Source organism: Ambystoma mexicanum, chromosome 6q (genome assembly GCF_040938575.1).
Source record: "Ambystoma mexicanum isolate Mex_15411 chromosome 6q, UKY_AmexF1_1, whole genome shotgun sequence".
Classification (NCBI taxonomy): domain Eukaryota; kingdom Metazoa; phylum Chordata; class Amphibia; order Caudata; family Ambystomatidae; genus Ambystoma; species Ambystoma mexicanum.
In genome coordinates this window covers 96,830,069-96,857,609 of record NC_090937.1, presented here as the reverse complement: position 1 = coordinate 96,857,609, position 27,541 = coordinate 96,830,069, and the positions used below count along the sequence as shown (strand labels likewise).

At 47.4% G+C, this 27,541-nt stretch overlaps 1 protein-coding gene across 1 annotated transcript in view; it reads right to left on the bottom strand.

Moving 5' to 3' along the window:
• Nucleotides 1–27,296, bottom strand: part of TSPAN5 (tetraspanin 5) — a 482,577-nt gene extending 455,281 nt beyond the window's left edge. Inside the window, exon 1 of the mRNA XM_069630543.1 lies at nt 26,932–27,296. Within this exon, the coding sequence (XP_069486644.1) occupies nt 26,932–27,012 (81 nt within the window). The 5' untranslated portion in view covers nt 27,013–27,296. The remainder of the gene's footprint in view (nt 1–26,931) is intronic.
• Between the last annotated feature and the right edge of the window lie 245 nt (nt 27,297–27,541).

Below are 27,541 nucleotides of genomic sequence, written 5' to 3'. Positions count from 1 at the left end.
GATGTCTTGAACAGGAGTTTAAAGCAGCTCCTGGGTATCCTGAATCATTCGGCAAGCAAAAGCAAACTGAGGAAGGGGGCTTGTCCCTAGCAAGTATCTCATTTCTACACAGGAAGCGAACTAAGTCCATTTGTCCATTGTAAACGACCCATAGTGTAATACAATTCTTTTATAGGTGTCCTAAATGCGCCTTTATACACATTTCCAAGCACCCAGAGTTACATAGGAATATCACAAAGGTAAGGTATGTTTATATGGTGCCAGTTGGCCTGGGGCGCCAAAGGTAGCTCCCGGTGTCTCTTGGTGACCGGCTCAGGTTCTTCTGGGGGAGGGGGCCTGCATCCTCTCCTTTGGCTCTCCAGATGTTCTAGACGACAATAGCCAGCATGGTCAGGGCTGATGGAAGTTGCCATCTAAAACTGCTGGAGAGCCGCAGGTTACAGACCGATTCTAGGCTACAAATAGCTCCCAGCTCCCTTCAATTTCCAACCCTGGCTGATTTTTAGCTCTATGACCACCTGTCATTAAATGGTTAGGTTTTTACTACCATTAATTAATGAAAATTGAAGATAATTAAAATATAGTTATAACTAGCTACTAAACTTTCAGAATTTCATTGTCTGGGGCTTGGGACCACTGGTGCTGTGGGCCCACGATATCAAAATGGAACACCCATTCATAGATCAGACCAATTATAGGAAGTGGCCGAGGGTCAAAACACTATATTCTGTGCCTTTTTAGCAGCATTTCTGAAATGTTGCTGGACAATTGAAAATTACAAATAGTGGGCTATTTTGTATAGCGAGTGCAAAAATGGCAATAAGCGGGATGGTCCGACTTGGGGCGTCCCTCCATTTATACTTCGAGTGATGTACTCTGCCGTCTTCCCCCCCTGCGATTCCATTTCCCCGGCTTAGCTTCTCCTCACTGGCTCTCCTTTGACTCTCGTCTAAGGTATTTCCATTGTATGGTTTTCAAATGTGTCCATGGTTTGGCACCTCTTCATTTTTCTCCCCTCGCGCCTCTACTATAGCCCTGCTCGTACTCTTACATCACAGTCTCCGTTTCTAGTCACATATCTCAGACCCACATGTGCCAAATCCTGCTCTGGCTTTGTTTTTCCCCCCCGTCTCGTTGGCACCTAAGCATTGGAATTAACTGCCACTACCAAGTCACTGACGACTGGTTTCCCAGCTCCATGCGACGCCTTGAGCCAGTCCTCGTTTTTCCACACTGTATGCTGGGAAAAAGGAAACTACAGGTCCCAGTACGTCTTGGAAAAAAATAAAAATAAAGGACTGGCTCGCATGTAACTGGGAAACTTGGCAGCTATGCCCATTTTGGTTTTTATGTTTTCTCCATCAATGAAAAGTGCATTGTCTTTCACTGTCCGTTTCCTAATTTGTGGAATTTGTCAACTTCTTGAATAAGAAATACGTATGGTAAATCTTCAACATCTGCACCTGCACTTTTTAAAGCCTGAAAGAGCACCGGTACTCGACTACGTAGCGATGTGAAAACGAAGGCATTTCATTTCGCGTTATCACAGTGAAAGATTAAGATATTAAGATCCTGCAGCCTCTGCTGTGGAAAGCAGTGCCTCCCCCTCACCCCCCTCCAGAGCCCATAACCTGGGCATTTGTCCATTAGCTATGCCACTTGTATCAAACATTTCTCATTTTGCAAGCCCCTTTCCTTTCCCCTCCAGTAAGGTGCTGCATGAGACATTTCCTTTAGTTTGGCATAACAAGGCCGCAGATTTATTTTTACATATACACAACCACTGCAAACAGGTATTGAAAATAGCTCCAAAAGTGTGGCGACTGCTCCTCGTCCTGCTTCCCCCTTTACCTCCATGTCCATTGCAGGCACAACTCCCCCAAGGCCTTCGAGTCTGAGAACCGCCTGCCCCTGCAGGCCTTTGCGGACTGGGGGAGCGCCGTTTGTTGGGGGGAAGTTGAGCCCCAATTGCTACCGTCAGACACCCCCGCCGTTTAGGCTCCCAGGAGGCGCTGTCTAGAATGGGCGAAGCCCCTTCCGGTTTAGCAATGGCTCATTCGGAGTCTTTGTCTTATCATAGGTTGCCACAAAACGAAATCCTCCGATTTTGGCGGGCGCCCGGCTGCTGGAAGAGCTGCAAGTGCTCCTGTGCCGGGTGCCCGCCGCTTATGTAGCCCAAGCTCCTCCCCCTTTTGTTGCTCTTCGCGGGCTTCCGAGGGCTTTTGGCGCCCTTTCCATTGTTGGCCTTGCCGCCCTCTCCCCTGCCCCTGTGGGGGGAGGGACGAGAGAGCGGAAAGGAGGAAGGCCCCTGCCCCGGTTATCGGGGTGCCTCCTCCATTCTCTTCGCTCCCCGTTCGTCACCTTCATACTATCTCCTTCAGGGCCTACCCTGCGAAACCAAAGGAGAGGCGGGCATGCAGCTGTGGCACTCTCCGGGCACCGGTGCAGACCAAGTGGGCTTGGCCGGTTAGGCATGGGGTCCATTGAGAGTTTTATATCGAGCACAGGTTGATTTGGAAAGTCTGGGCAATTACTAAAACACGTTTCTTTATTAGGAGTGCCTTTTCTAATATACAAACGTTTAAGCAGCGGAAACTGTGATTGGACGTTTTAGACGGAAAGCCTGCACACAGGTCCAGCTACCTCCCAAATCCCTAATTACACAATGAAAGCGAGCAATAATAAAAACTACCCTCTTAACGCTTTGTTTTCTGCGATATAGTTTAAATCTCCATTAACATGGATATTAAAATGTTCTCAACACAATGCAGAACACGTGTGCGAGAGAGAATCACACTGAAGCGAGTGCGTGATCCTTGCAAATCATTTAACCTTTAGCAGTGGTGGCAATGGAAAAAAATTGGTGGGGGAATCCCACAAGGGCTGGGTTGGGGGCGGAGTTTGGGGGGCGGTGCCCGAGGAGGCGGGGTTAAGGGGCGGAGCTGGCAGTTGACCTCAGATCAAAGGAAATGTCCAAAATAATAGTTTAAAACGGCACTATTTCTTTGTTGCTGCTTCTTTTCCAAACTATATATCAATTCCACTTTGAACCACTTCCATGGAACTGGGGACGAGTTACTTCACTAGCAGTGGCGGCTGGTGCGTTTGAAAGCTGGTGGGGCGTAAATTTCCCAGGGCGAATTTAGTAGCGAGCGTGTGCAGCGCGCGAGCCCACCCCCCATGGGGGTTGCGTGGGGGTTATACCCCGCAAAAGTTTGGGAAAAATGGCCTAAAAATGTGCAATTTACTGTCCCAAAAACCCACCGAAATATGAAAAAAGCATTCGGTTTTATACATTAATGGTGGTACACTATTCTTACGTGTGCAAGTGTGATGGTGTATTTTACAGCAGCTTGTATTGAGAATAGCTGGTACTATGGTGTATGCATAAAGAAATTCATTATATAGTCAGTAATGATGGAAACATATGTTTGTCATGCAGCCGTTACTGGTTGCCCCTGCTGTTTCGGTTGCGACTCGCGCGAGTCATGGGTTTCTGAGGCTCGGCGCATTGGAAAGCAATTTGTCCAATCTTTCAAGTGTTAAGCTGTTTTTGGCTTGATCCTCTAGGCTGAAGAGCATCCTCAGGCTTCTATGCACTGGTGTATAGGCGCGTTACAAATGCCATATCATATCATTTGCAGCAGCTGCCCTCAGCCGAGGTCTAGTCCAAGGAAAATAATGTAAACACTGCTCCTGCTGCTGGTTGGCAAGCTGATGACAAAGCCAGGGGCACAAGGGGCCGAATCAGTGCAATGCAATCAATTATTACACAGATATCGGTAGGAATGATTAAAATGGCGATAGTTGGATGGCAAACGAAATGAACCCTCAATAATACCCCGGCGACGGCTCTCGCATCTCCAGGCAGCACAAAATGCTGCAGTTACTTATTTTTCATCTTCTAAAATCAGCCTTGATCTCCCTGCTGTGGAAATCATTGCACTGCCTGCCCGTTAGGCAAAGAATCGAATGTATGGCTAATGGCTCTTTGTGGGAGCGGGACCTCCATTCTGCTCACTAATATATATTGGCTGGGCCAACATCACGTTTTTGTGCGCCGAGGAGACAGGAATCTTTCAGTCTTGGCCCCTGGGCCCCATCAGTCTGCGTTGCCTTGATACATTTCTCTAAATTATTTTCTTAATACCACCATGCATATTTTAATAAAGCTTTAATGCAATCCACGTAAAACCTGCGTCCAGATGCAGTTTGTTCTGCCCGGTCTATGCGCATTACAAATAAATAAATACAATGTCAAACACTGGCACACGGCTGCGAAATAAGGTACAGTAAAGTGTACAAAGAGGGCAGCGTTTCCCTCCTGTTCCTTTGAGAAGTCTCTCGACCACGGATTTAACAATGGGAATAATTCATTTTCACGTAAATGGTAAACTGTGGGGGCAAAGTAAGGTGGCCTTGTCCCAGCCGCGGCCTGCGACCCCTCCGAGTCCCGCATCATGCAGTGCTAGGCCTGGCCACTCACTCCTCTGCTGCCCCTCTCCCCTGCTTGCGCGCTCTATCTCCTCTGCCCCTCTCTCCTCTGCTACCACTCTCCCCTGCTCGCGCTCCATCTCCTCTGCTCACCCTTTCCCCTGCTCGCGCTCCATCTCCTTTGCTGCCCCTCTCCCCTGCTTGCGCTCTCTCTCCTCTGCCCCTCTCTCCTCTGCTGCCCCTCTCCCCTGCTCGCACTCTCACTCCTCTGCTCTACCCTTTCGCTTCTCTATATTGACTGGTGCTCCTCTGCTCTGACGATATCCCCTTTGTGTTCTCTCTTTCTCTATCTCTCTGCTACCTCTCTCGCTCTCCCACTTGTTGCTCCCTTGCTCCCTTCACCCTGCAGGCTGCTCGCTTTTCTGTTGACCCATACTCACGTGTCATCCATTATAAACTATGTCTCTCTTACCACTGTAAGCCATATCCGTATCTTCTTCCCTCTGTATCTCCCACCCACCCCTTACCCACTTCCCCTCGTTATTCTTTCCTGCTCATCAGACCCCTCTCAATGGTTCTGTATTGCTCTCTATGCATGATATATTATTCCCCAATCCCCTGTGACTGCCGAATCCCTCGCTCAGATTTTGGCCCGGGGACGGGTATCTCTCGACTCACCTCTCACATTTTCTATCTCACGTTTCTACACGGTCCCTTCTCTCTTCATTGCATTCCCTCTTCTTCTCCTGTGTAACTCTCTATTTCTAATGCCACCCCTCTGCTACTCTTAGTCCCAGTACTTCTAGTCAATTTGTTCCAGCCCTCGGCTGTATTGTGTATTTTTTACCTGTGTCTCCTCTCCTACCGCCTACCTTTCTGGCTCCCTTCTCTTTAGACACCTCCTGTTTACACTGTCTCTCTCTTTCTGGTCCTCGCTCTTTCCACTTCCCCTTTGGTCTTCTCCTCTATCTCTCCTGTGCACCCTTTCCCCTTCTCCCTTGTTCCTTACTTGCCACCCCCTCTCTACTTCTGCATCCTGTCTCTCCTTTTTTTGTTTCCGTCTGTCAACGCACTCTCCCCACTACTTTTTCAATCCTCTTTTTCTCTTTTCTTCTCCCTCCTTCCTTTTCTCTGCCTGTTTCTTTCACACTCCCCCATTTTATCAAGAACTCCCTTTCCCTCCCGCGCCTTCCCCTCTCTCACCTTACTTCTCTCTTCTCGCTTGTTTTTCTTCGCCTCGCTCCCTCTCTCTCCATTCTGCGGCTCCTTTCCTTCCTTTCCCGCTTTCCCTTTCTTCCCTTCTCTCTCTCCTGCCCAGGTTTTTTGATGGAAAAGGCCGTCTCCTGCGGAGGGCTGCGACCCCCTTTCTCTCTTCCCGCCCGCACTAGGGTGGTGGGAGGGTCAGCCTTCCTGCTCCCACCCTCGCTGCGCTCCCCGGTGCTGGCAGCCCTGTGGCAGTGCCAGGCTGCGAGAGAGAATCCCGCTCAAATGAGAGTGCATCAAATGAACAGGGGAAGTGGCCATAAAGAGCGAGTTGGCAAATAAGGGATTTGTCTGAAAGTGGCACCCCTCTCCAACCCAATGAGTAGGCCTTGCCGGACATCAATTCATTTTTATTTTTAAATTTCCCAAAGAAACTCCACTGCTTAAAAAGTGAATGAGTCTGAGAGCCATTAATCTGTTCACATCAACCCCCACCCTCATCTGCCAAGTGAACATCTGCACCGCTACCACCCCCGCTTCCAAGAGTATCATTGAACATCTGTGCTAGGCCTGGCCACCAGGCACCGCACCAGCCGTGGTGCTGGTACCACTGTGCCAGGCAGCCAGGCCTCTCCCTCACGCTGCCAGGGCTCTCCCTGGTGACTTACTTTGCCGTTTTATATTTTCGGCATTTTTTAATCGAAAAATGCAGAAAATATAAAACGGCACATTTTGGATGGAGTCGAGATTCTACGCGGCAGCGGTCCGCACTGGGCAGCAGCACGCCTGCCTGCGCCTTGCTGTCCGCGTGGGCGGACCGGGGGTAAAGGTCCAGGCCAAGTGGCCCCGGGCCCGCTACCACCAAGGCCTGCGGGAGACTCACTCGAGTGAGACACAAGGCCCCATGCCCCAATGAGTTGACGGCAGTCAGCAACACTGAAAGACGTAGGCCCTGGCCTACACGTCTTTCAGCGTTGCTGATTGGGCCGGCTGTGGACCATGTCCCCGGGCCCTGAGAAACACAAACAACATGCTGGGACCTACTACTTACCCGCCGGCAACTCGTGTCGTGGAGCAGGGTCCAGGCTGTCTCTGCTGGGCTGGTGGTGGTCTTCAGGGCCAGGAAGCTGAGCTCACGTCGACTTGTGACTCCTGCCGTACCAATGCATAGATACAGTATGTCATTGGCTGTTTGCCAGCCAATGCAAGGGTTGTCATTGGCTGGCAAACAGCCAATGACATTACTGTGTCCATGCAGGGGAGGGGAGGGAATTTCATTGATGACCCGGACCCTAGTGCGCTGTTTACGCACATTTTAGACTGGCGGGGCCACCCCTGAAGCGCCCCGCCAGCCTTCTAATTAAAGGGGCTTACGTAGAGTGCGTGGAGCTACGAGCTCCACGCACTCTACTATTGAAAGAGGAAGACGTAAAATGGGACGCGCCCCGCTATGAAAGCAGCCGGGCCGGCCCTTTGTTCTTGTTGCCTTGCCACAGCGCCCCTGCGCTGTTGGCAAAGGAAATGCAAGCTAAAAGAGATTCAATCAGAGAAATTCTCAGATTGAATCTCTTTTAGCTTCCTTTCTTTTCTCCTTTTCTGGGGGGGCGGCGCCCGGCCGCCCTATGATAGCAGCCGCCACTGTTCACTAGGCAGATAATAGTTTTGACAAGTGTTGCTGAGTAAGTATTCTTTAAAATGCACAACTTGCATTCCATTTTATTAAAAACAACTTCCCCATGGGTACTATTCAAACATGGCGATTTCTGTTCGCCATAAGCAACGTTTTCCTTTACTTGCTGAAACCCCACCCAGCACAGCTCCTGCAGCTCCCCTCTGAAAGCAGTTGGATGGCTGCATCCTGTGTGATGTTACTAGGGGCATTTATTTATGCAATGTTTGTCGGACAAACATTGCATAAATAAATAATCCGGGACCATGTATCCGACAAACATTGCATAAATAAATAATAAATAACCCGGGTCGAGGCGGAGGACTGTAACTTCCTCTTGTGACCTCTTGCATGGGGTCACCAGAGGAAGTACACTTTGCTCCCGTGCGTTCCTCCCCCCACCCTTCTCCCCAGCGCAGAGCATGGGTTTGGGGCGGCTGACTCTGGCCGGATCCGGAGATCCGGCTACACGTCTGGTGCCGGATCTTGGATCCAGCGCCGGCCCAATTACCAGCACTGACCATTACACATGAGACTACCTACTGGACCTAGTCACACATGAATAGCTCATTATCCTAGTACCAGATTAGCATCCAGAGCATACCACATACATCTCAACATCAATATCCCCCCCTATGGTTCACTCTTCTGCTATGCACTCCTATCCTAGCTTCCCCAGTTAAATACTGTAATTAAGTTGTAACATTATGTGCATGCTCATAGAATTGTTAATGTAAATATTTAAGCGCTGTACATTATTACTGTCTACCGTGTCAAATTAATTTGAAACTACCCATCCTGCGATGATAACATGTAAATCCTAAATTAACTTGTTCTGCAATGACCACGTGTAAAATGTGCGCCCAGATACCTTTCGGGTTAGGAGCGCTATATAAATAAAAGTTATCTTTACAAATAGGATGGTGCATAACGATGCATATTCCGTGAAAGCGGCTAAACGCCGATAGACTTGCATTGAACTGCAGGCTTCTTCTGGGGTGATAAACAACTAGAATCATTCGCCTTTTGCGCAACTGTATCCTACTGTGTTATTTGCACGTGTGTCAAGTCATTTCTCTAAACCCGGGCTCGCATTTTGACCCGTGTAACTACCCGTTTTACAAGCCTGGCAATTACCTAGCATGACCACGCCCCTGCACCCCACCCCTCCATTTCCAGCCCTAGCAGCACTTGACCTTTTTCTCCTGGCAGAAATTAAAACGGTGTCAAACGGCGTCATCGTACTTAATTGATGTTGCAATTTTACCGGTGACAAAACGCAAAAAGGAACGATAACAAGAGAGTATACATTCTGCTCCCACAAATAAATGTCCTGAACAAAGTGAACTAGCAGGTGCATATCGATACAGGATTAGACTCGAGACCGTCAGAACTCCTTGCATTAAGCACCTCATACAAAGACCTGCACATTGGAGATCACAATCGCGGTAGGAGCAAGGAAGCCTTTAATCCTTTTACGGGCGATTAAGAACAGCGGGCAGCAGTAATAAGTGTTCTTTTGAATTTTCGGAGCTGGGAGCTGAGCGCAGGTTGGGCTCTCTGAATAAACCTGCAAGCTGCAAAATGGGTCTCGTCGACAAGTACTGGTCAGCAAGCGGACAGGCCATACACTAATGACAAAGACAATAGTTTGGGCTTTGTCTAGGCATTGGCCAGGCACTGCCACCTGCACCATAGCGTACTTCCTATTAGCCAGCACAATAAGTCTCCCCAGAGATGCGCCCTGGCCAGAAGGTCCTGGGCTTCGTATCTCGCCACCGTGGAACAAAGACAGAATGGATCCTCAACACAACTACTCAAGGGGGGGGGGAAATAGAACCAACAGCTGCATTAGGTACCAGAGACCAGCCTCTGAGCGCAGGACGGGCATTTAGACCTGTGTGGTTCTGCGCAGTCTTGCTTCCAAGCCAAGCGCTTTGTTGCCCATGAGCTATCCTCCGGGCCTGCATTAAGGGAGTAACTGCTGGGAGCCACAAGAGGGTATGGGCATGCATAGGCAATGTCTTTGTACCAATGTTACACCATCAGCCAAAAATATAAAACATAGCTGCACACACACATCTCATGCCTTTCTGGTCTACAGCTGCCCTCCTGGGCTGAACCTCCCTATAGGGCACTCGCCCTCTACGCTCCCCTACAGACTCTGCAGCACAACTTGCTGCTATTCATTAACCGCACATCACCCTCTAACCTCCGACCCCCTTCCTCTCTGCAGCCCCCTGCCCGGGGAGGGTTCTGCAGAGGAGCATGGTTGCAGAACGCCCCCATCAGCAGCAACATAAGGGAGTCCTCACAGGGGACCTCTGTGGCTCCTGTGCCCTTCCCCCTGCCGACCAGGACGTAAAGTCAGGGCAGCGACAGACTCTGCTGCTCAGCCCATGCCTGGAGTGCAATGGGAGGCATGGATGGGCCTGTACGAGGCGGAGCACACATACTTCACAAGCTAAGCCAACAGAATGCCAAGGAACGGCCTGGAGAGAGCTCTTAGGCAGAGCCTTTTCACGCCAGCTCCTGGGGGAGTGAGGGGGGTGCAGATCAGGGTAGTGCATATGCTCCCCCAGGCTCTACCACAAATAAACCTTAGCAAAGCACGTACAGCTTACAGGAGCTTTGTACCGCTTAACCCTTGACTGCCCCGCATTTATTAAAACAACCCATCACCGGTTTATGTGGGAGAAAACTAAAGAAATAACTACAGGGCAAACAACCAACGCAAGCCCCGCGTGTTGCCAGCCCACCGAAAAACGATGCCCCTCACCAACCCTTCCTTTCTTTCTTTCGCTCCTCTCGGTAGCATTAAGTCAGACGGTTGCACCAGATGTGGCAATAACACAATACCGGCAGCCTGTGTGAAATCCTTGAAAGAGGGGCCAAGGACCGGGTGTGTGCCGAGTCCGGAGGACTATGAAAGAAGCACGCGGACAGAGCAATGAAGGAAGAGCCTATTTCCGGTGTCTTCCACCAGACCCGAATGACCACCCAGACTAAAAGGAAATAGTTCATTCCTAGATCCCTGCACATCTCACACAAAGAGCTCCGATAAGATGTAGGCCCTGCTTTGGTGCCGCCAGTAAAGACCATTCAACAGCAAAGCATGCACCGATCAAGGTGCACTGAACCCATGTCCTTGATTTGGGCCGGGGGGGGGGGGGGGGGTAATCTGGGCTAGGGCAAGGATGCCCGCACAGAGGACTAAGGTATGAACTTGAGGGCTGGGGGGGGGGGGGGGGAGGATGCCAGCTCAGAGGACTACGGTATGAACCTCAGGGCTGGGGGTAAGGATGCCAGTGCAGAGGACTAAGGTATGAACCTCAGGGCTGGGGGCAAGGATGCCAGCGCAGAGGACTAAGGTATGAACCTCAGGGCTGGGGTAAAGACCGCCAGCACAGAGGACTAAGGTATGAACCTCAGGGCTGGGGTAAAGACCGCCAGCGCAGAGGACTAAGGTATGAACCTCAGGGCTGGGGGCAAGGATGCCAGCGCAGAGGACTAAGGTATGAACCTCAGGGCTGGGGTAAAGACCGCCAGCGCAGAGGACTAAGGTATGAACCTCAGGGCTGGGGTAAGGATGCCAGCGCAGAGGACTAAGGTATGAACCTAAGGGCTGGGGGCAAGGATGCCAGCACAGAGGACTAAGGTATGAACCTCAGGGCTGGGGGCAAGGATGCCAGGGCTGGGGGCAAGGATGCCAGCGCAGCGGACTAAGGTATGAAACTCAGGGCTGGGGGTAAGGATGCCAGCACAGAGGACTAAGGTATGAACCTCAGGGCTGGGGGCAAGGATGCCAGGGCTGGGGGCAAGGATGCCAGCGCAGCGGACTAAGGTATGAAACTCAGGGCTGGGGGTAAGGATGCCAGCACAGAGGACTAAGGTATGAAACTCAGGGCTGGGGGTAAGGATGTCAGGGCTGGGGGTAAGGATGCCAGTGCAGGGGACTAAGGTATGAACCTCAGGGTTTAGGGCAAGGATGCCATGGCAGAGGACCAAGGTATGAACTAAAGGGCTGGGGGTAAGGATGCCAGCGCAGAGGACTAAGGTATGAACCTCAGGGCTGAGGGCAAGGATGCCAGCGCAGAGGACCAAGGTATGAACCTCAGGGCTGAGGGCAAGGATGCCAGTGCAGAGGACCAAGGTATGAACTTGAGGGCTGGGGGTAAGGATGCCAGCGCAGAGGACTAAGGTATGAACCTCAGGGCTGGGGGTAAGGATGCCAGGGCTGGGGGCAAGGATGCCAGGGCAGAGGACTAAGGTATGAAGCTCAGGGCTGAGGGCAAGGATGCCAGCGCAGAGGACCAAGGTATGAACCTCAGGGCTGGGGGTAAGGATGCCAGGGCTGGGGGTAAGGTATGAACCTCAGGGCTGGTGGTAAGGATGCCAGGGCAGGGGGCAAGGATGCCAGCGCAGTGGACTAAGGTATGAACCTCAGGGCTGGGGTAAGGATGCCAGGGCAGGGGGCAAGGATGCTAGTGCAAAGGACTAAGGTATGAAGCTCAGGGCTGGGGGCAAGGATGCCAGCGCAGAGGACTAAGGTATGAACCTCAGGGCTGGGGGCAAGGATGCCAGGGCTGGGGGCAGGATGCCAGCACTGAGGACTAAGGTATGAACCTCAGGGCTGAGGGCAAGGATGCCAGCGCAGAGGACCAAGGTATGAACCTCAGGGCTGGGGGTAAGGATGCCAGGGCTGGGGGTAAGGTATGAACCTCAGGGCTGGTGGTAAGGATGCCAGGGCAGGGGGCAAGGATGCCAGCGCAGTGGACTAAGGTATGAACCTCAGGGCTGGGGTAAGGATGCCAGGGCAGGGGGCAAGGATGCCAGTGCAAAGGACTAAGGTATGAATTGGACAAAGTCATCGGACGGGAGGATGGACGTGCCTGAGGGTCGGGTGTGTGTGTCTGCTACGCGGATACGAAGTTCAAGGTTAGTGGGCAGACCTGAATCACAAATATTTTAACTCCCATCACAAGCATTCCTAGAAAACGATTTTCCACATAAAAAAATAAATAAAAAAATAAAAAAACAGAAAGCAAAGTGGAGAGTGGACCGCAGAACCCGTCCTAAATAGCTCGTTTCACTTCTATAAGGAATGGCAGGCCGAGTCGAGCTCTAGTAATACAATTATCTACATATTCATCACACTTCTAAGTGTTGCAGCACTAGACTTTACTATCCCAAATCACACTACCCAATAGGGGAGCACTTGCCAGCTGTGAGTAAGTGCCAAGGCCACAAGCCCTGGAGTGGACCCCACAGAGTGCATTAGATACCCTAGGCCTGTGGTCAGCTTCAAGAAAAGCGACTTCAAAAAGGCATCAATCCCAAGGAATCCTAGATGATCGCCTTTACACGGAGATGGTTTGGGGTAAAGGCATGGTGAATAATATGTATGTACATTAACCCTCCTGCCGCACCTGCTGTGCAATTGCTATGTGAAGGGAACCTGAATTACGAATGCTTGACCCCAAAAGAATAGATCGAAACCAGAGCAACGATGCAAGAGAACAAACACATGGTTCTAGGTGTTGCAATAGAAAAACGAAAACCCAGCAAACAAACACACGGTTCTAGGTGTTTTAATATCCTTATGACCAATCAGATTTGTTTTCTTCTAATTTTGTTACCCAATTTCTTAACGTAGAATACGGGGGAGGTGGGACAAAACACCACATTCCCACCCATCCCCATCCATTCCAACCAATATTATCTGACCATTGGCCCTAATCCACCATCTACCTTTTGGGGATACCAAAGTTAATTCGACCAGTTTAGAGGTGGGAAGGGGTCGATCTAAAAACACACAAAGCCACACAGACTTGCTGTCGAACAGTCCCAAGTTCATCACAATGAAACAAAAGCAGGGTCGGACTGGGGCATAAAATTGTCTCGGGCACGGTCCCGCATATGCAAATGGCAATTCAATCATTTGGAAGTGAGCATTGGCAAAGCCAATAGTTTAGGCTTCTGGCCATTCGATTTTTTTGCATTGTACACTTGTTTGAAATCTTGATTTTTGAGATTTGATGGAAGCACGTGCAAAATTGTGTGGGTACATGCCCATCTAATAGCAGAACCTGGCCAACGCCCAAGACATATACACAAGCCAAAACGATTGGCTTTCTCAAGGCATGCTTTTAACAGGACTCCAGTGAAGAACACACATAATGCCTATAAATAGAGTGGCTGAAGACAGACCTGGTTAAGATATTTTTATCACACCGGTAGACTGTTACCCCCAGAAGTCAGCATTCAACAAACATTGGCCAGCACTGGAGTGTAACATTTAATGGAAAATGCTTGATTAATGAAAGGAAGGGTTGCACAACCATTGCTTCATAAATGTACCTCCAGTGCTCGTGGTGCCCCAATCAAAATGTCCCTTCAATTCGGTTCAGGTTTCTTTAATCTGGCCTCCATTGGAGCCTACACACCCTCCTTCATCTACACACAGCACGTGTTCAAGGTGCTCCAGAGCAGACTTCGTAGCCACAGGATATTAATCAACATGAATAATAAAAAATAACTGAAGACATGATAGCAGTGTCTGGCAAATGCACAATACCTATACACAATCCAAAACACTTGGCGTTGCCAATGCTTATTTTTAACAAGACTTCAGTGAAGGACATGCATACTGCGGACAAAAGCCAAGTGGCTGATGGCAGACCTAGTTAAGACATTCATTACAGCAGTAGTGTGTTTACAGCTCCAATTAAGTCATTTAACACTGCTTTGAGAAAACTGGCAGGTACCTCAAGCACAAAATTTGATTTGAAGGCTGGATAAAGATGGCTCAGAGAGAGCCCAAGAAGGTGTATTTTGAATGGGGGTGGAGGGGGAATGGCCATAGGAATTAGCATGGCCAGTCAATGGGTGGGTAAACAACAACACCTTGTAAGAAGATTCAATTCAACACTACAGCTAAGTCAATGCCTAGTCTGGGATACTGAATGGAAACCCTTATTGATATATCTTTATGTCCATTTCATGAGTTCTGGACGACTACCCCTATACAACACCCCTCTCTTAGAATCCCCCTGACCCCACTGAGCCAAGAAGTAGTTCTGTTTTGCAAGTTTAAAAGGTTTATTTGAGAAATATAACGGTATATCTATCACACTCTTATAATAAATTAATATTTAATATCACACTTAAGAATGAGCAGTAATCAACAATGAATAATGTTCTACTAGTAAACTGATTTGGTTACACAGGAGTAGTATAGGGATGAGGTAGCACACTTGTGAATAGGAACAGAAGAATAAAGGGGTAGAGAGTGCTTTATACGGTTCAAGGAAATGCAAGGTGGAATAAATGCAGTACAGAAATAACTTGATATGACTTCAACAAAACAAGCAATCACTTTTCTTTGACAATTCACCCCCCCCCTTTATGCAATGTAAGGAGATGAAGAGGAGAGCACACAGTTCTTAGAAATGCAATCAAATATAATTCAGTTCAATTCCCCCCCCCCAGCAACTTAGAGAAATCAGGTATGAGTTTTAAAACACCGGCCCAAGTGCTTTGAATGTGGTGGTAAGGAAGTGAAAAATATGCCGAAAATGGTTTTAATTACCTTTAGGAAGTTCAGGGTGAGTGAGAGATACTTGGGATGAGTTCAGGCTCACTTTAGCAATGATTCAGAGATGGTGATTAAGAGGCCAACAAATTTTTAGCAAGGAAAGAAATGACTGCTGATGGTTACACGTGGCTGGATTTTTAACCAAATCGCAAATCGCGGTAAAATTCGCGAGTGCGTGAATCATGATTGCGGAAAAGGTATAAGGAGTAGGAAGTCGGTTCTAGGCTTGTTGGAAAGCTTAGATTCTAGCTTTCAGAGGAAAGTTAAACCCAAACGTAGCCCAAACGGTTCCAGAGATGTGAACGATTTTGTAAAGGTCGTTTTTCGGATTTAAAGTAACTCAAATTGACAAGTGACAGCTATGCAGCTGCAGAATTGACAAGTGACAGTGGTGCAGCTTTACAAAATGACAAGTGGCAACTTCTAGGAGGCAGTTCGGGTTAGATTAAAATATTTTAAACTAAGAGCTTATTTCTGTCACAATTTGACCTAAGTACTCACAATATATTTTGGAAGGACTGGACCTCGTCACGGATCTGATCAATCAGGCTAGCGGCACTTCACAGCGATCTGGTCTCTGGGTCTGCGGTTCTGCCATGTCATAAAGCACACAAGTATTGACTGAAAAGGATACGGTACTCAAAAGGATACAAATGGTAGGGTCTTCCGGATCCCTGTTCATACGATTTGATAGTTGTGAAGTCAAGTTTAGACCTTCCAAATGATACGACTCTCTGACTGATGAAACAGGCAGAGAGATGGATCACTGGAAAGGGCGTGGGTAAGGTATAGGAAGTCAGCCTAGAACAAAATAAAGTATAAGTACCTGCCACAAATTGACTCCCTATGATATAACAGTATTAGGCATTGATTCCCACACTGACCTTATGACTGGTGTAGAAGAATCCAGCAGAAGTCTCTTGAGGAAAAATCCGGAACTGGAACAAACGACAAGGAAGGGAAGATTAGTAAGGGAGACTTATCCCGAACGGCACGAGGCTCACGCTAGATACCGGGTTGCTGCACCACAGGATAGCGTCCAAAGTACTGTTCACTGTCCTCTTCCAACAGTCCTTGAAAAGCTCCTTCCCACTTAGAGAAAAGTATAGAAACGAATAAATCCACCCGTTAGTATCACAGATGCAGGAGTCGGAATATCGCCCTTTTGTGGAATACACAAAGTACACGCGGTTCTGAACAGCCGCGGAGAATTAACGTGCGCGTGTGGAATTACAGGATTCGCGCAGCCCAGGTCAGCCGCGCTTGAAGACAGCGTGCGCGTGTGGAATTACACGCGAACAGGATTCACGCAGTCCAGGCCAGCCGCGCTTGAAGACAGCGTGCGCGTGTGGAATTACACGCGAACAGGATTCACGCAGTCCAGACCAGCCGCGCTTGAAGACAGCGTGCGCATGTGGAATTACACGCGAACAGGATTCACGCAGTCCAGGCCAGCCGCGCTTGAAGACAGCGTGCGCTTGAGGAATTGCACGCGAACAGGATTCACGCAGCCCAGGTCAGCCGCGCTTGAAGACAGCGTGCGCTTGAGGAATTGCACGCGAACAAACAGCTCCAGGAATCAGCCTGTGGAGGAAAACACACTGTAGAAGGCCCAAGAAGCAGCTGAGGTAACCTGCAAGGATGCAGATCGGAGGTTCAGCTACACAACGCCAAATGATTCGATCAGAAGCAGCGTGTGAAGTTTCCACGCTACTTATATACGTAATGCCGTATATCACGTGACGAAGCAGTATTCACGTGAATTTAGCGACGTGAAAAGTGCAGACGCCGCTTTCCCGGCAGTGAATCGAACAACCGCCATTTGGAGTAGAACGGTCTAGCCGTTCTATGAGCGTAAGAGGTAGAACCGCGTCCAGCATGCATGACATGCACGGTCTGGTCTGGTCTGGTCTGGTCTGTCCGGATACAGCGGTCTCTGCACGGCTCCTGGATCTCTGCACTGGTCCTGGCAAAAGTTCTTGGCAAGGGATTCAAGCAGCTCGCCCAGCTGTGAGTAGCTTGCAATGATTTGAGGCCTGCTGCAGAGAACTCAGCTTGTGGTTTTAGGCCTCTGATTTAGGTTCTAAAGTATAAGTTCTAGGTTCTGGAGTATGTAGCTGGAGTCAGTCTGGAACTGGTATCTTCTGGATGTTGTGTGGTCCGGCAAAACGCTCCGCAGCAACTGGATTTCACTGTCCTCTCTAGCTTCCAGTGGCTCTTTTTATGTCTTTTGAAAGTGGGTGTGTGCGCAGCATCACTAAGCCAGCCCCTCTCTCAACTGATCATTGGTCAAGCTTTTCTCTCTTCCTTGATTGGGGGAAGGAAATGTGAGTCAGAGTGATGCTGTAGGTTTTATGGGTCAGAGGATCCTCCCCTGGTCAGTTTCCACACAAATCTATATTTGACCCAAATACATATTGCACAGATACGCAGTTGTTTAAAATTACATGCACCCATCACATATCACATGAGGTATACTCTGTTCAAACTCTGCTCTTCCTGGGGGCTTGCATTCAGATATGGCAACATTTTGCGCTTTTTAGTAGCTTCCCCATATCGGATTTTTCTCCAAATTTATACAATTGTGTGCAAGGCATGTGGGCATTTAGATAAGGAAGTGTCAGATTTTTAACATGCATACTTTTAGAGTAACAACCTCTTTTCCGCTCGTAAACCACCAGATCATACCACCGGGTCCTAAAACCTCTTAAAATGTGGGCAGAAAAATCACAAGAATTATGGTATCATTTAGATAATTTTGACAAGTCCGCACCATGAGTTATACATCTTTCTTAAAATCATATTCTGGCCAACAGGGGTGTGTCTTCCCAGGTCACATGGTTGAGAAACCAGTTTGCCCACTTTCTTTAAGCTCAGCCCGTTCTCAGAGGGGGCTGCCCCTCCCCGTTTCTGCCAAGAGGAAGCCACTTTACGACCTCCCCTATAAACCATCTGCCTGAGTCAAGGAAGGGCTTTGTTCAAAAGGAAGCCATTTACGACCCCCCCAATAAACCATCTGCCTGGGCCCTTTGTTTAGTTTCTTACAGTCCCCTGGTAATTCAATCAGAGAGTGTGTGACCTCCTTTTGGCAGGGGCAACAGAATGCAGCCAGGCCTGGGAATGCATTTGTTGGGCAATCCCCCACTCCTGTCGGGGGTAGCTGTCTGGCAGAATTCCAGTTTCCTTAAGCCAGGTTTCAGCTAAAATGTCACTTTTTGTTCCCCATTTTAAGTCAATACAATTTTTACATATGCAGCTAGAATGCTGATTCTAAGTTCAAAACTATGACATTTTAACAGTTACAAACTATGTGACACTCAAAAGTAGGTCACTCAGTTAATTTAAACATTTCGATTTTTGTGGTTTTAATCCAGTTTCAGTTAGGCTGCTGACATGCATAGCTCAGCCAGTTTTGTTATGAACATTGTTTTGGGCTCTTCATCTTCCCAGATTTTGTATGCACACATACTTCGTTCTGCCAGATGTCCGCTGGTGTTCAGTGAGATTTTTGGATGTGTTGCAATGTTTGAAAATAGGCATTTTGAGCTGGCATTCAGAGAAACCAAAAGGTAATTTGAAAGTGTTTTTGAGCTAACAGGCGCTGCCGTTTTACCTTTGGCACCCATTCCACTCATGGCACCCTGGCCCATCATGCTCGCACTGGTGGGTGGCAAGTTAGGCAGCCATTTTGGTGTACGCACAAACTGCGTGGTTCTCCTGGATTCTGGCGCACATGTGGGCTTTTTGGCCATCTTGGATTTTCTAAGCCCACAGCACCAAATGTTGCAGCATGATAGCTGAAACGTGGGTCAGGACACCCAACAACCTACACATATTGTGCCCCTCCTCCTATGCCTACCTGTACTCCAATGTATTCATCTTGGGTTATAGGTGGAGCTAAAGTGCCACTCATAGCCAAAACAAAAAATTGGAGGCACATCTGATGTGATTTAATCAGCTACAAATTAGTAATTTTTCACAGTGATTACAAATCTATCTGAAAGCTGCCGACACTTAGTCATTTTGCAAACAACCATTACAGATCTCCTGCAGCAGAGCAACAAGACACCCATTTTTTAAGATTCCAAATTATATGAAGTGCTCAAAACGTTTTTAGACACATATCAGTAGATACATCTGACTAAACGATTAATGGCCAGTTTGTTTGTTTGTTTATATAAAGAAATATATGCCAGATTGGTTTAAATGACCAAATACTAGCAACATTTGTTTTCTGACATGTTGTATTTCAGTTACCAAGTTGGTAAACCCAATGGCGAAACTGCCAAGAGTACACCTTGACAATCACTAGTTGATGCCAAACATGTTTTGTCACTGAAAAGCAGAGCCATGAAATAAATTAAATGACATTTTTCAGAAGTAGAGCATCATCATAGGTACGTGAATCAATGTGTCTTTCCACCACAGGCTAGCAGCCAGTTTTACTAACGTTAGCAAGGCAAACTCCGACCTGGCGGCAGCATCGGGAAGCTTATGCCGCTGGCTAGGAATTAGTTTTACTAACTTTAGAAAAGATTACACATTCATCAAAGATCGGGTGGACTTACTCACTATAGCCCTGCTCAGATTTGGTGAAAGAAAATGGCTGCTGTGTGGGGAAAAAGCACATACTCATGAGTCAATCACATAATAGTGACATCACTAACAAACTGGACAGCCGATCAGCTACTGCTCACATATGAAAGCACTAGAGCAACCCACACAAATCAGTAGGCATTTTAAAAACCATTTTAAACCAAAAAAGGAGTACAGTACCTTGTTAATTTTAAATACGGTACAATGTTTAAAGCTGCAGTAAATATATTTTAAAGCATCAACCAAGTCTACTAACTTTTTAATAACACATGAGGGCTGCATTTTTGGAAAGAAAAACAGCTGGCTGATATGGTAAATTTGTCAAAGAGTGCAAAAAGAGGTGTTGTTGGAAGGAAGATGGGTGGGAATGGGAGGCAGATCATACACTTAGCGATGGGCGTTAGCGCTCATGTTAAAGATCCTATTTTAATCGCAATAGTTTTGGCTTTACAGGTAGCGCTTTCAGCGCCATCTAATAGCCAAAACTAAAAACTGTAGTACCCAATGGAGGGAGGTTTTTGATAACATGTGATGCAAATTGTGCCTTTTAAACAATATTTATTCAGTAACACTGGTCAAAAACTACTAGACGCATGGGGAAGTAACTTATCAAAATGTCCCATTTGACCCAAAAAAATTAATAAATAAAAATGGCCAACAGTAGCGTTTTGTGTTCCGCACTGCCCTACGGGCCAGTCCAAGCCTAGTCAAAAGGTTCATTTTTTCTGCATTCTAGAGCACCGGTCTTAATAAGCAGAGATGCATAAGGAAAAGGATCACAGTACCCTACAAGGCACGAGATGTAGGATTTCACATTGCAACAGACATCGCCCACCGATGCAAGGCATTGTGCCAGCTCTTCCACTGCGGGAATGCCCACAAATCACCACCTTGAAAGTTATTAAAATGATGTTGCACCATGTGCAGGGTTAGAAATTGCAGGGAGTCATTTAGATTCAATAATGGCATTTTCTGTTTATTTTCAATGAACACTCCAGTTCAAACCTATTGATCATTTTTTTTATGCAACAGAATCTCCACTGTTTGAGACAAAGCTACAACCATATATGTCAATAATTATGCACAAATGTGTTCTTGCAATGTAATCTAGACGTAAAGTACATAACAACTCTGCAGTTTGCATCGTTGGTTAACTGTTAATTTGAACTAACTATAAGCCTATTTTGCTATTCCTGTTAATGTAATTTGGAAAAATCTTTATTTTCAGCGTTCTGAACATTTTATTTTACCTCCTTTAGAACCACTGCAATTAAAGTGGGAAAACACGTGTTGAGGACTTATGATCTTTATGTTCAAAGCATCTGTGAAAACAACAGACATTCTTTAAAACAATTTCAATAAACCAGGTCTGGAGCGCCTAACAAACCAGTGTTTGAACTTTTTCTTATTGAAGTACTGTTAAAGCTCTGTACAGCCTCAAGAGCAAACAAACAAACACCCATGTAGGCCGCACCAGCAGAATCTAGGATAATCCAAAGAAACCTACTTATCATCCAGTTACTCGCCTGACCAACTCCTCACCAAGGCTGTCATTTAGATCATGCTTGAAAAGCCGGGCCAGGAGCTGCCTTTGGTGACAAACAGATCTATCTGACACGAAGCCTGGGCATTTGGGAATGTGTACAATGGTGCATTAGGTCACATGGCACATGGAGAAGATACTGAGTCGTTGTACAGATGGACAACAGTTAAGATTATGCATCTCGTGTGGAACTCAGTCGCTGTGGGCTCCTCACTCTTCAGGGGTAGCTCTCGATTACTGGGGTGCTGCTGGATACTACCAATAGCTCCTTCTCAACAATGCCTTATTTTGATTACTGACACAGAGGAGAATCTGGAACTTGGCAGGACCTTCACACTGCCAAGACCACTGGTTAAGTGCACCACAAAACATTCCACATCATGCTCAATGCTCACGCTACCATACCTATTGTTATATTTAAATAAATATATAAATATATTAAAAAAATGTAAAAAAATGTAAACAAAAGAAATCGGTGGGGGTTTTTGGGAGAGCGATTAGACTCCAACATGTGCGAGAGAAGGAGGTAGAAAAAAGGCATGCACTTCCTCGGCTTCAGATTCAAAGAAAGCGACGAGGATTAGAAAACTGCACAAGATTATTGCACTAGTAATTTAAACAGGTAGATCATAAAACATAAAAACACGTGTAGGAAATAGCAGTTTCATATGTTCTCAAACATCACAGAAATGTGGCCTGTGAACTGGCGAGTGGTCAATGAGACAGGAAGTAGAATCCATTTATATGGAAAAGGGGCAAATCACCACAAAAATGTTTTTATATCTTTCACTAGACTAACTGAAAATAACACTTCGATGGTACAGTGGACTTACTTTCGAAGACATGTAGACTTCTTCAGAAGAAGATAGCCACAGAAAGAAAGGAGTACAAAAAAACACTACACATGTGGGACATTTGCTAATTTCTTTCATATAGAAAACCAACATTGGTCAAAACCAATAGGTTTTATGTCAGATGCTGCATGAAACTTCGCAATAATACCATTGTATGCCTGATCTAGTCACCATATGTTAAGTGTAACCCACAAGTGTGGCCAAAAATGCCCAAATAATGAGCTACATAAAATGTCCAAACAGAAAAATATAGAGAATTGTAGCTAGGAGTCAAACGAGTGAGTGTCCTTTTCTTTTAAGTCAACTGTTGCCTTTTTGAGCAGAAGTCTTTTCACTAAGGGCCATGGAGAAACATCCTGACAACTACTAAACTGCATTTGCGTATTAAATGACCTAAACATCGTTTTAAATATCTGCAGGTGTACAATGTCATTGGGTGGGTTCAGTGCAGACCAAAGATTGCTGGGTATGACGAGGAGCAAGGAAAAAGAGCACGCAGTTAAGGATAGGAGCGGTGAAAGCGCGGCATGGACTAGAGATTTACAGACGGGGTGACGGTGGACAGTGCATCAAACGGGTGTTGGGGGTCCGGGGGTGCACATAAAATGTTTCCCATTAGAGATTATTGGGGGGGGGGGGGGGAGGGTTACAAAAAGCCATGTCTGGGCAACTGGATAAAGTAGAAGCCATCTGGAAATAGCCAAATGGAATTTATAACAAGCCATCCTAGTTTTCAGCTTAAAAACCTGAGCTGCTAGGAGAGGAAAATTGCAGCAAGTGGTTCTATGTCACAGTCTACTAAAAAGACAGGTTTTGACATTTTGAATAAAACATTGGACTATAAATCCAACTAATAAACTAAGAATATTTAAATTAAACACATGGAATAAAATAACCAATAGGAAACCATCCAAGCAATTCAGTAGACGATTTAACCCCGCACATGAGCACATTCAATACAGACGCTTTTCAGCAAATTTCTTGTACGTTATCCAAAAATCACTTTTTAAATATATTTTGGGTCGGGCGACCCCTTCTTCAGCCAGTTAATGAAGCCTATGCCTTAAGTATACACGCTATTAAACAATCTTACCATGTGGCAATAGTTACAACGGGTCACCTTACTGTTAAATAAGCCAATCACAATTGCTTTCATCTGCATTATTGGTTCCACCAAAAATACATGGAAATCATTACAATCTTCACAAGACTGTCCCAAACAAAACAAACGCACACATTAGAATGTTCCCAATATCACGTTTCAAAACAATGTAACTGATCAAACTCTGGCGTGAGGCTGCAGGCCAGCCCATGAAACAGTCACCAGTTCTACTGGACGATCAGTTTAATTCCATAACTCTGGTGCCATATCGGGTGTCAAGAACATGGTAATGCGTCAATCACCTCTATCTCAGGTAAAGAAGGTGTCCATCGCAACAAGCAGGTTTTATTTACATTACTAGTACACCATGAAAAGATCCAAGACGCAGATCGGTTTCATCATCCGGCAGAATCAACTTCTAAGATCTCGGTAGCCCATTGGTGAGACATAAATCCAATTAACAAGGCAAGCTAGTGGGAGATGACAAGCAGTAGCGCCATCTTCAATACCTCAGATGGTCCACAGACGTCCCCACTGAATGAGTGTGGGGAGGGCGGGTATCCGGTCCAAACACTGGTGTAGATGTAGCCATCAAAAAACTCCAAACTCCCCCTCTTCTTATTCATAACATTCGGTTTTGGCCACCACACACACACACACATTAGCCAACAACATAACAGGCCTCAAAATGCACACTCCATCACTACTCTTGGCGAGTAAGAAATTGTGTGCTACATTCATGCCAACAACTGAGGTGGGGTAAGGGTTCGAGTGAATTTGTATGCCTTGCTAGTACATGCAACTTGAAATTCGTATTCATGGTTTAAACTCAATTGGATGCAGTAAGAGTATACAAGGAGTGAGGTCCCTAGATGGCTTTGGCATCCTTACAACACTAATACTGCAAAGAGAAAAAAATAATAATAATCTCACTAAAGTACTCATTGAAAACAGTTCATACTCAAGCATGATGGGAGGGCACACACACCGCTCACACAATACCAGCACACGGATTGGACTTCCAAACGTAAGGGACAAACATCCCCAAGTGGAACCCAAAGCATTCGTGGTAATTTAGAGCAAGCTTGAAATGCAATATTTAAAAAAATGTAAAAAAATACATTGCTGGAAAGCAGCAGAGAGAGACTTGAGGAAATAATGTCCAAACTCAAAGCAAAAATAGAGCGACATGCTGCTGACTCTGAAGAGGGAACCACTTCCTGTAACCAAACATTTGCAGAAAGACTCTTTACATACAGTTCATTTTAAATCCGAGATGGATTGTGCAGGCTTGCCACAAGCGTGCACCGCTTCGGGAATTTGTGGAAAGTGGGGCATTCGCTTTCAGGTGCAGCAGTGAAGACGGGATTTCCATTTCATTTGCTCTTTCAACTGTATTTCCAGCCCAGAGCCCTTCTCCCTACTGCACACTCTGTAGTAATTAGCATTACTCTATGATGTAGAACGGCAGCCACTATCTGCAAACATGGGCGAATGACTGGGCGAGTCTGCACGTACAGCTCACGTCTTTTCATTTGAAATCTCACTTGCAATTAGTATGGCATCCATAATGAACGGTGCATAGTTTTTATCGGGGCACCAGTGGACCTTTGGTGAGGTTGCCACCAAGCATGCATTAGGTAGCCGTTTCCTCGAAATGTTAAAATCTAGCGATCACAAACCCAGATCTAGTATCCGCAGGCATGGTCAAAACACGTAGGGTTCTCTGGTGAGACTGGTGCACAGAGAGATCACTAAGGTGATAACGGATGCAGTGTAAATGAACACATTACATTAAAGAAATAATCATTAACCTCAACAAGGCTTCCATTCCTAGGTCAGGATAGCACAAGTGGACTCCAGGAATGATTGGTGGGAGTAGTTCCTGCAGGCACCTCAATAACATTGGGTAATGATCAGCAGAAACACATTGGGGGTTGGGCAGTGGAGAAGGACATATATATATATATATATTTTAAGTCTGGTGTGACACTTCCTAGCACAAACTGGAAAGAAAAAAAAAAGTGGATGCGTTTGAGTAGTTCTTTGCTTTGTTGGAGTTAGGGCTAAATAAACAGAGGTCAGGTCCAGTGTTTAATTCCAATACCAAGTGCATGCATTGCTAACAGAATAGACTTTGGTAGCAAGCAACTCCGCTTTGGCTGCAAGAAGGAGGTCGCCACCCTGGATCAGTGAGGTGGGCAGTGGCCATCGGAAGCCAGTCTCTTCCAAACAAACAAAGGCCTCAGAGCCCGGCAGAGCCCCACTCCCACCATGCAGGAATCTTCAACCACTCACATGGTATGCTCATTAAAGGCAGCACGGGGTGTCCCGTAATAAGCAGTTACCCATCGCTTGCAAACAGTGAGCTAATAAAATGCTGCCACACACAAGTCCCCTTCCACCACAACCATGTTGGCAGAGCCGGCCTTAGGGGTGGGTCGACTGGGCACCCGCCCAGGGTGGCGTGCCATTAGCACCCCACCACACCAGTTTGGGGGTAAAGGTGGGGGGTCTTTCAAGGTCTCCCCAGAGGTGACGTGGCAGGCGCCCTACATGCAGTCCGCTCTCCGGAGCCCAGCGCATGTAATAATAGGGAGCCGATCACTGTCTATTCAACAATTTGGCGACTCCCCACCCCAATGGCCAGGGGCGCACTTGGTGGGGGGCACCAAATGTGTGTTTTGCCGCCCAGGCCCCGAATGTAGGAATTTCAATTTCTGCATAAAGTGGCGTAAATAAAAAGGTTGGCACGCAGTGACACCAACCGCCATGCAATGTCATACATAAATGTAACATGGGCGTAATTTTAGGGGGGGCCAGGGGTGTTTGTCCCCCCCCCAACTTTCATGGCACACCATTTTGTCCCCATTCATTTGGCTGGAGATCCTCTTCTTCAGATGTCATGTCCCCCCTCCCCCAACATTTTCAGCAAAGTTACTCCACTGCAATGTAAGCCTGGCACTACCACCGAAAAGCAGGATTCCCTAAAGACGGGCATCCTTGAAATCTCAAGTTTTCCGAACGTCACTTGCGTCAGATGTTTGGTTCGGTCCATTCATTAGCATGCGTTTTGTTAACCAGTCATACGCAAGCCAAAACCCAGTTCATAAAATGAACGCCCTCATTCGTACAAGTAGGGTACATGGGTGCTGGCGCTCAACACGATAAAAACACACTCTACCCTCTGTGCTCCGGGATCAGGGCACCACAGCATCAAACAGAAGCGGCGCCAGTGCCGAGCTCTTGAGCTGTCCCATGCCATTTGTGGAAAGTTCACCCAATTCTGTGTTGCCTGGGCACTTTGGCAGTCGAAATCCAATATTTGCAATGGGCTATGTAACCCAATAGTGCAAGTAGCAGAACAAAAATTTAATGGTAGAACTGTGCGAGCTATATAAGGCAACAAAAAAAAATTTAATAGAACTGCTCCACCATTATTATTGCGGAGGGGAGGGAGAATAACAAACATACATTGCAAACAATTCCTACAGCCCTGCGGGTTCTTTGAGTCTGGTACCAAAGCACCCTCACCAGTTCCTCTCGACGTGGGCATTTCACGGCCTCTGCTACATGTATAATATGACACCGCACCGACATTCAGACAGTGCTGTGCTTTTTGCTTTCCTTCAAGAATCACCTGTTTAGCCCCCCACGGGCCTCTGTGGAGACGATGAGGTAGGTCACGGTTATGACCACAGGGCTGGCCAAATGACAACACAAATCACATTGCAGGGAACCAGGGCAAAACTACACACGGGAAGTAGGCATACGGACGGTGGACTGAGGGGAGGGGGGATTTAAATAACGCTGGTAACGGGGCAGAGGAGTCTCTGGAGACGTTATGGGCGTACACCCCGGGGCATGGCTATCAGAGCTTAGAGGCGAGTACTCCACGGTGTGACCGCGTTTCGCCCAGAAAGCGCGACTCACCCAGAAGATGACGTTGAAGCCGAAGATGAAGTACTTGATGCAGCAGCTGACCTCTGGCCCCTTGTAGTGCTTGCCGGACATGCTGCGGGCTCAGGGGACGCCCGCCCCCGAGCTGGCATCAATGTCTGTTGGGAGGAGAGCTGCCGAGGCCTGGCAACGGGGCATTCAGGCCTGGTCCGCCCTCTCACGACGGGCGGAGGGGCTTCGTGAGGGGGGAAGCAGGACGGATTGTTCACGGGGAGACCTGGAGATTACGCGCGGGGAGCTCCGGGCAAGTCCATTCGGCTGTAACGCAGGGAGGGTGGGCGGTCGGATACTCCTGCCAGTGCACTGGCTCCTCCTCCGAGGGAAGGGAGGCCTGAGGAGAGACCTGGGAGGAGCTGTCACTGGTTACAGCTGCGGAGGGCGGGACGCAAAGAGGGGCAGCGGCTAGAACGCACAGCATGCTACACACACAGGAAGAAAAGACGGGAGAGCCACAAATCTGATCCCGAGTCCTTCGGTTTAAGCAGGTATAAGCAGGGTAGAATTCAGTTTTCCCATTGACTTGTTTTGGGGAGAAGAAATAACAAGTCATCTGCATCCTTGAGAGCTGTCTGTCTTGGGTTGA